Below are 10,036 nucleotides of genomic sequence, written 5' to 3'. Positions count from 1 at the left end.
ATATTGTTCAGTATGTAAAAAGAATGGATGGATAGTAAACATATTAAAGGTTTTTGCATTGTCATGTGTTTTTGTCTCAGTTTGTGTTCTAATTTTTTTTAATTGGTCGAGAAACTTTGAAGTAGTAACCATTTGAGAATGGGTGTTGAAGAAAACATTCCTATATAAGATTTACAATACAAAAAAGATACATTTTTCGTACAGAATGCACTTTCAAACTTTTTCACATGCACAAAGAATGTAGAACTGCAGGTGTGAATACTTTTCACACACATGCACCAACAATAAATATGAGAATAAATATATGATTTTTTGTGTGGAGATAATACAATATTATGAAGAAGAGGTTCAGTTCCGTTTTTTAAAAAAAAAACATTTATTTCCAGCATATTCATACGATGTGACGACACAGCTTGTTTTTGTACCATTAGAAAGAGGATTTGCAGCACTTCTGTCACAAAATATTGGTGATAAGTGCATTAAATGAAAAGTAAGATATTAACAGAGCATTACAAGCTGTTGGAAAAATACATAAATACAGAAACATAACGGTAAAATAATAATATAATAATAATACATACATACAAACATGATGATGAAGGTGTTTTTTACACATCAATTATTTAAACTTTTACAGGGTTATTATAATTTTTTGTTGTGAAAAAGGAAGTCAGTGATTTGCTGATTTTGTTTTTTAAACCACTTTTTTTTTAAATAAAGACTCATGCTGTAAACTTTCCCAATGTAAAAGGCAAAAATTATGTAATTTTCACTCCAAGCCATATTTTTTTAATTTTGCCTGCAGCCAAAGCACATGACATGTTTTGCCAACATTCAAACACATGTGGCTGCAATCACAATGAAATGTGTGCACGTGTACAATGTGAGTGTGTGCTCAAATGTCGTTACTGTTTTTCCTGTGTGTTGTTGACAAGAGGCCCATAAAGACCACCGGCATAGCCTTGCTCCTTATGCAGCATTGTCCTGTCTCGGATCAGGTCGCTGAAGGCATAGTCCATTGGTGGTCTGAAGCCCAGAGTGGGCATGAGCCCGGTGGTAGAGTAGGGGGCCATGAAGGCCAGACCCCGGCTGTGAGCGGAATAAGCCAGACGCAGAGGGTTGAGTCCCAGGTGGGTGCTCAGCGGATAGGTGCCTGGGTCGGCTCCAAAGGGAGGGACATTGGGCTGAAGGGGCGAGAAGGCCGAGCGGTTACTGAGTGACATGGCTCCGGGAAGCATAGGTCGTGTCGGGGCTGTTGCAGATGAGGTGGGTGAAGGTTGCAGCTGCTGCTGTAGCAGTCGGTCTCCACTCCATGTCTCCTCAGGCCTCTTGCTGGCACCTTGAGCAGAACTACCTCCATTGGAACCGCCGTTGTTGAGGATGTGTTCAATTGCTTGCACCACATCTTTCCCGCAGCCTTGCAAGACGAGCTCCAGCACGCTTCGTTTGTGGCTTGGGAACACCCGAGTCAGAATGTCGATGGCGTGCATGTGCCTGGAGGCTGCGGAAGATGGGGAAGGCTCCTGTTCATCTTTGTCAGTCTCGGAACCGGAGTCTGAACCAAGAGAACTGATGGATTCTGGATTCTCCTCGTCGTCTTTTAAAGGTTTGGCTACAGGGGAGTTTATGAAGGATTCACTGTCTCCGTTCTCAGAGCCAGAGCCTATGTGACGGCCGTCTGGGGAAGAGATTCCTGGGGTTGAGTCACTCTCAGTCGGTTTTCCACCTGGCTGCTGCGGAAAAGGATCGGAAAGCTGGCCCTTGGGAAATAACTCGAACTTCTGGACGCTTGAATCTGTTGGCAAAAACAAAATCTATGGATAAGAGGTCTAAAAGGTCCAATGCTGTTAGGCTCACCTTAACACTAGAGTTGAGCTGTACAAAGCTAGTTATTGATTACACGTAATATGTTGATCGTTGTGGCTGAATTTCGGATTTCCAAAAAAAACATTTTTACATAACAAATATATAACAAATATATTAGCTCTCAGAAAGGTCCAATGACCCCTCAATCTCCATAGAGGTACATGTAGAATGTTTGAATAAAATATGTATAATGAATTTACTAATGTGACTGCGGTCAATATTTCTAAAGTGATGTTCCAATATTCACAATATTAGCTTAATATCAAAATATTACAAATAAAGCCAAAAACTGTCAAAGTTGTACCTACAAATTCAATAGGACCAATATAAGAGCTCTATTGACGTGTAATAAATAGTAAGTAATATGCTTTTTTTTTTTTTTTTGCTGTTTAAAAATTATGACTAAGCAGATATTGTTTTATTGTGTATTAATTCAACATGTTTTGCTATAACTTTAATTTGGGCAATTGGGGCTCCTGTTTTCAAAATATACAATCAGCTCTATTTCTTGAACCATTGCAAATGACAAACAAAAATTAAATTACAATAACAAAAACTGAGCATATTACCCTGTGGAAAAAATATTTAGCTTACAATATTGAACAATAAAAATGTTGAAATGACATTTTCATAAAATACAGGGAAGTCACCATTTTTTTAATTATGCAGGTGGAAATATCCATCCGTTTTCCTACCGCTTGTCCCTACTAATCAGAATCAGAGTCAGAAGTTATTAATCCCCGAGGGCAAATGAAGATGAAATGAAAAGGACCACATCAAAATATCTATTATGAATGTATGTTGATTATAGATGCAAGTCAAACAGACTACACATAAATTGGTAAATAAAGTAGTTTTTGTCCTCACCAGAATTGCTTGTTTCGCTGTTAACAGAGCCAAACACCTCATAGCTGGGCCTCGGAGGAATGATGCCGTTCGCGGCAGCCAGGGCCAGGCCCTCTGCGGTGCCGTAAAGCAGCTGCAGCTCCCGGGCTTCGTTCTCCTCCTGCGCTTGCTGCCTTCTGAGCGCCACCTGGGCCGCCATGACGCGCTGCCTTTCGGCTATTAGCGTGCACTTGGCGCACATGCAGTCCTTCCAACGACAGTAGCGCTTGTGGCCCTTCAGCGCCGACACCACGCCGTGGTTTCTGCAGCGGGCGCACTTAGGTGTGCGGGGGTATTTGTCGGCAGCGCGGAGCAGCAGAGGGGGACCCCGGAGGAGGTTCCCTGCCATGGAGACCGGGATGGAGACTGCCGCCGCGGCCGCTGCTGCCGCCGCTGCAGCGGGGTGGACCTGGGAGGCGGAGGAGGCGCTGGGCAGTTCCGATCTGAGATCCATTTTGGTGATCAGTATACTGGAAGTGAACACAAGATGAGGAAGTGTTTTTGAGAGGACCACTTCTACTTTGCCGACATATCCAGCAAAAACGTGTTGAGTTTCAAATCCAAAAAAGTAAAGAAGCAAATCCTGAAAGACAAAGCGTGTATGACGTTTGGACACCGCCCGAGACACTAACTTCCTCCAAAGATCGTCAGTGGCTACAGAGCGTTCTCTTCCTCCTTCACTATTGTTGCTGTCACATTTTCATTAGACAAATTTGACAACAATGTGGCGCCTATCATTGGCCGAAAGGGGAAAGGAGCGATCTGATTGGCTTGCTTCATTTTTCAACTGTGTCTACCTGAGTTCTTCTTCTTACTTTCTTTTTTCCTATTATTTCATTCCACCCACCCCCACCACACCCCACGTACCCCTGTGGCAGCAGCAACTCCAAAATATTAAGTGTTGAGGATCTGAAAAGGAGTTACCACCAAACTCAACTTTAGATGTATTAGTGTATGCCCGCGCGCACACACACACAAACGCACGCACGCACGCACGCACACATACACACACACACACACACACACACGCACACACGAAGACAGAGACAGACGGATCTCGACAGACAGACAGACAGATAGACCGACGGACGGACATAGATAGATAGATAGATAGATAGATAGATAGATAGATAGATAGATAGATAGATAGATAGATAGATAGATAGATAGATAGATAGATAGATAGATGATGATAGATAGATAGATAGATAGATAGATAGATAGATAGATAGATAGATAGATAGATAGATAGATAGATAGATGGATAGATGGATAGATAGATAGATAGATAGATAGATAGATAGATAGATAGATAGATAGATAGATAGATAGATAGATAGATAGATAGATAGATAGATAGATAGATAGATAGATTTATATATATACACAAGGGACGGCGTGGCGAGGTGGGAGAGTGGCCGTGCGCAACTCGAGGGTCCCTCGTTCAATCCTCACCTAGTACCAACCTCGTCACGTCCGTTATGTCCTTGAGCAAGACACTTCACCCTTGTTCCTGATGGGTGCGGGTTAGCGCCTTGCATGGCAGCTCCCTCCATCAGTGTGTGAATGTGTGTGTGAATGGGTAAATGTGGAAGTAGTGTCAAAGCGCTCCGAAGGTAGAAAAGCGCTATACAAGTACAACCAATTTATCATTTATTTTATAAATAGATAGATAGATGGATAAATAGATAGATAGATAGATAGATAGATAGATAGATAGATAGATAGACAGACAGACAGACAGACAGACAGACAGACAGACAGACAGACAGACAGACAGATAGATAGATAGATAGATAGATAGATAGATAGATAGATAGATAGATAGATAGATAGATAGATAGATAGATAGATAGATAGATAGATAAATAGATAGATAGATAGATAGATAGATAGATAGATAGATAGATAGATAGATATCATATGCTGTATTCATTCAAGCTGATTGATTCTTGATGACAAAGTTGTAAAATGATTACAATTCTGTAATTTTTTTATTATTATTACTATTATTGTTGAATAATAGATCTGTGCTATGCACAGCAAATACTTTGTTTTATTCGTTCCATACATAGATTTTGCATGACACGCATGAAGCATATAATGCATTTTTTGTAATGCTCTTCTAATGTTTGTTTTTTAATCATTATTTTATGTTGGGTAATTTTCACTGAAATTAAATCGTTTTTCTTACCTTCAACTCTTCCAAAGTCGCAGCCTCTCTCTCCAAGAACACACCAAGCAGCAGCAGCAGCAGCATTATAGACGCTTCATTTATCGGTGTTATTTTGGCGCTCAAATGTGAAATTATAATACATGAATTATTTTCTTTGGTCAACACGGGGACCACAGGAAGATGTTGGCAGAGGCACAGACTTATGACTGAAACCGAATTCATGGTTTTCAGCAAAATCTAAATTACAATCTTACTGCCTATATTTGCATTTGAAATATATTATTCATTTTTATTATTTTGGAAAATGTATTAATCTTTTTTTTTTGTATCGCAACTTATATTTTGAATATATTAATACGGTGAAAACATTTGACTGCAAATACTGTCTCATTAGATTAGGAGTAAAATATTGTGAAGTGAATTTGTATAGAAAATATGTAATTACACAGTACATTTTTAGCAAAAAAATAACAAATATTGACAATATTGTATTATAATTTATTGTTCAATTTTGAAGCCACACATTACAACCATCCCTAAATTATCTATATACAACTGGCAAATGTACACTGTACCAAACTTTTTGACTATATATATATATATATAAGTATATATATATATATATATATATATATATATATATATATATATATATATATATATATATATATATATATATATATATAATATACTTATATATATATATATATATTTATATATATATATATATATATATAAAGGAAATAGGCGGTAGGAAATGGATGGAGATGGATATATATATATATATATCCATCCATCCATTTACTACCGCTTATTCCCTTTTGGGGTCGCGGGGGGCCTATCTCAGCTACAATCGGGCGGAAGGCGGGGTACACCCTGGACATATATATATATATATATATATGTGTGTGTGTGTGTGTGTGTGTGTGTATTGGGTTGTTGTTGTTGTTTTTTCAATAAAAGCCAGAAAAACATACTTTCCCCACAATGTTCCTTACAAACATTATTGTGGGGAGAAAAATAAAAGTACGATATGATTTGCAAATTTTCCAGGTGTACGAAAAATGTTGGAATAAAAAATTTATTGTTTTATTGGGATATATGTTTAAACGGCAAATATAATAGAGCATTTAGGACAAACGGATCAAATCCATGCGCGCAAAGAGAGGCTCAAAAAGGGCACCTCCGCCTCAGCACCTGCTCACTCACCTGTTTACTCCCCACGCAGCTCAATGAGAATCTTTAAAGATGGGAACGAAAATGTGTTTCTAGCTTCATTGTGAGGTCTTATGGGAAACATGACTTTAGAAAAAAAAAAGTGAACAACAGTGAGGAGCTGGATGAAAAAGTGCACATGAGGGAGGAGGAAAAGAAAGAAGAAAATGGCCTCCGCGTCCCCTCCTCTTTGTTTACTTCCCGAATCACTGTAAGCAAATGCCATCTGTTTCCTCGCCGCTGTCATCTGCACCTTAATTACCCAGCCAACAGGCTAATGGAGACGATATTAAAACGACATCTTTTTGACATTCAAAGTAATTATGTGCCTGGACGCATTGATGAATGCAAGCTGCAGCCTGCGAATGAATATACTTGAATATAAAACTTTTCAAAATACAACAATATGCACTGTTTAATGGAATCCTTCACCTAATGGTTAGGCTGGTGCAGTATATGTTTTATCTGTGCTATGATCGTGTACTATAATTAGTACACGGTCCAACACAGAAACACATGCTAACAAAAACAACTCCCATTAATATATTATATTTGTAATTTTATTTGTAATTTAGATGAACATATATATATATATATATATATATATATATATATATATATATATATATATATATATATATATATATATATATATATATTATTGTTTCGAAAATTACAACATATTCAATGTGTGACCCTCAGTGGTAAAACGTTTGGTCATCCCTGACGTACACCGTACAAAAAATGTGCCTTTTGCAAAAATATGTTAATTCCACAATAGTTTATAATTTGAAAAACGACATCGGGCCTAAAAATCGCTCATATGCAGTTATAGTCTATGCGACAATATTTATCTTTTATTTTATTTTATTTCACGCTGCAAGTCTACGTAAAGCTATTTTATTTATTTTAAATATTTAGTATACTTAAAAAACAAACATTTACCTATTTTAATAATTAAGCCAATTCAATAATTTTAATCTTTACCCTAATGCAGTCTTTTCAAAGGTTCTTCATCAGTGATTATTCGTGCAGGGCCAATTAAAAAATGCCCCCTGCGTAATAAAAGTGACTGAGCGCACCTATTCATTAGGCCGATATGCACACACACAACTGCACCGCAGGCTGTCGTTCCATTGAGCCACGCAACAGATGAGTAGTTTTTAACACCCTTTTAACGTGACAACAAAAGCCTCTGCTTGACCCGACATATGTAGCAGCATGTTTCCGCTGTCCTGCACCCTGATGGCCGCTTCACCCAACCCAGCCTCGGCCTACTTTTCCCTCCCCAGCTATGTGCTCTCCCGCTGCTGCAGCCGCCACAGGTTAGCGTAGCGCATGAAAAAAAGTCGGGTTTGTTTTAGAAAAATCAATGTTGCATAGAGAACAGAATTGTACAGTTTTGTCGATTATAGACTGAAAAAACGGTCTCAAATTAGTAAAAATAATAATAGTAATAATCCAATCAGACTCCAGAAGAAAGTAATGTCTGGAAAAACAGCGCATCGGCGTATATGAATATTCAAATGCTTGTGAGGGCTTCGAACTCTAGTAGAAACACACACACACACACACACACACACGCACACACACACGCACACTCACACACACGCGCGCGCGCGCACTCGCACACACACACGCACATGCAGACACACTCACGCACACGCACGCACTCGCACACACACACGCACATGCAGACACACTCGTGCACACGCACGCGCATACACACGCACGCGCGTGCACACACACTCAAAAATCACAATACCGTTTTTTGCGTGGCCTGGAGCTAGTTTGGCAGGGATTATCTTTGTTTAATGAATGGGGTACAAGTATTCACCAACACAGCGAGATTATTGGACTCTGCAAGCAGTCCCTTCAGTGATTCAAAACTGTGTGTGTGTGTGTGTGCGTGTGTGTGTGTGTGCGTGTGCGTGTGTGTGTGTGTGTGTGCGTGTGTGTTCTTGTATTTCTTTCCTTCTTGAGACATCAAACAAGGAAAAGTACCTCCCATAGGAGGACCGGTGAACAAGTCAGGACCGAAATCATGGTCCCAATCCGGAAAACCATTGTATCTAATAGAGAATGTCTCATTTGCACCCCTGTTGGTGAAATCTATCAAAATTAGGGTGGTCCCTAAAAGGAGGGACTTTTCAAACTGATTGTGTGTCGGTTTTAAAGCACTCCCCCTCTGGTCAACATATAAAATAACAAGTGTGTGTAAAAATTTGAAGTGCTCCCCTCTGGCCAACATATGTAATAACACCAAATTGAAATGCACCCCCTTTGGCCACAATTTATTAATATATATATATATATATATATATATATATATATATATATATATATATGTATATATATATGTATATATATATATATATATATATAAAATCCTATTTTATGGTTAATTTACTCTAAATATATATATATATATATATATATGTATATATATATATATATACACACTGTAAAAAATCCTATTTTTATGGTTAATTTACTCAAAATTTCTACTGTAAATTTTAAATTTTTATTACATAGGTTATAAAACTGTACAATTGAAGACATTATCTGTAAATAAACAAACTGCCTGATATCTTAAGTAATATGCCAGTAATGACAAACTATGTATATATATTTTTTTTTTTACAGAAAAATACCATATTAATAATACATATCATTTTCTGTTTTCTCAAATTACTTTCAAATTCATGTAAAATTACAGTGATTCACTTTCATTTAATATGTAGCTTGTTATATAAAGGTCTATCAAATTGTATTTGATCTAAAAGTTTGATATGTAATTTTAAGCAAAATCTTATTTTTTTAATATTCTTGTGTATTTTTATATTCAAGTTGAAAAATATTTGTTACCTGTTATTAGAGGTTCGTGTTCATACTAACAATTTGATATAATTCTCTGTAATATGACACACAATGGTGACTGCAAGACTTGATCACAGCCAACAGTCATACAAGTCACACTGACGGTGGCCGTGCAAACAAGTTTAACACTGTTACAAATATGCGCCACATTGTGAACCCACATGAAAAAAGAATGACAAACACATTTCGGGAGAACATTTTCACCTTAACACAAAATAAACACAAAAGAATAAATACTCAGAATGCCAAGCAGCGCTACTCTTCAGGGCTGCACCCCTGCAACCACCAAACCACGCCCACCTCCGACGCACGGAGGGGGGCGGTGATGTGGGGTGGTGGGGGGGGGGGGTGTAGCCCTGAAGAGTAGCTGCTTGGCATTCTGGGTATTTGTTCTTTTGTGTTTATTTTGTGTTACGGTGAAGATGTTCTCCCGAAATGTGTTTGTCATTCTTCTTTGATGTAAGTTCACAATGTGGCGCATATTTGTAACAGTGTAAAATGTGTTTGCACAGTCACCATCAGTGTGATCTGTATAGCTGTTGATAAAGTATGTCTTTCAGCCAGTACAGTATGTCCATCGAAGCTTTGCACTACACCCCGGAAAATGTGCTGAATTGATGATAGGTTCTTGAGGACGTCAATGGCACCGCCTTTAGGGAACTCCCTAAAATTGCTTATCCGGTCAATGACTCCCATGTAGAATGTCAAGGATAATTCCAGATTGGTAAGAAGTTGAAGCCACTTTGTTCATAGTTACTGTGGCCCCCGGTAAACTGAGTTTGAGACCCCTGATTTTAATAATTCAGAAAACATTTGTAAAATAATGGTATTTTTCTGTGCATTGTCATTTCATTAAAGTTGGTTGATCGTAATAAATTGGAAAAACTCTGTAGAAAAAAAGTATTTTTCTGCAGAACTGTTTGCATCGTCACTTTAATATAGGTGGTTGATCTTAACAATTTAGTAAAAATCTGTAAAATTTTGATATTTTTCCGCAAAACGTTTAATGAAAAT

General features: G+C 37.9%; 1 protein-coding gene across 1 annotated transcript; it reads right to left on the bottom strand.

The window, feature by feature from the left end:
• Window positions 1-363: 363 nt before the first annotated feature.
• Window positions 364-3,396, bottom strand: dmrta2 (DMRT-like family A2). Its single transcript, XM_061887879.1, has 2 exons — window positions 2,734-3,396; window positions 364-1,795 (listed from the first exon to the last, which is right to left on the bottom strand). The coding sequence occupies exons 1-2, from the start codon at window positions 3,203-3,205 to the stop codon at window positions 906-908; spliced, it is 1,362 nt and encodes a 453-aa protein (XP_061743863.1). The 5' UTR covers window positions 3,206-3,396; the 3' UTR covers window positions 364-905.
• Window positions 3,397-10,036: the final 6,640 nt, after the last annotated feature.

The sequence above is a fragment of the Nerophis ophidion genome, linkage group LG26 (genome assembly GCF_033978795.1).
Source record: "Nerophis ophidion isolate RoL-2023_Sa linkage group LG26, RoL_Noph_v1.0, whole genome shotgun sequence".
NCBI classification, from domain to species: domain Eukaryota; kingdom Metazoa; phylum Chordata; class Actinopteri; order Syngnathiformes; family Syngnathidae; genus Nerophis; species Nerophis ophidion.
This window is presented reverse-complemented; position numbering and strand designations above follow the sequence as displayed.

Bases quoted from the DNA above. Each gene is read 5' to 3' on its own strand.
- dmrta2 (XM_061887879.1), bottom strand. From the start codon at position 3,205: ATGGATCTCAGATCGGAACTGCCCAGCGCCTCCTCCGCCTCCCAGGTC. The intron at 1,796-2,733 runs GTGAGGACAAAA...TTTTGCCAACAG, and splicing joins CAGCGAAACAAGCAATTCTG to ATTCAAGCGTCCAGAAGTTC.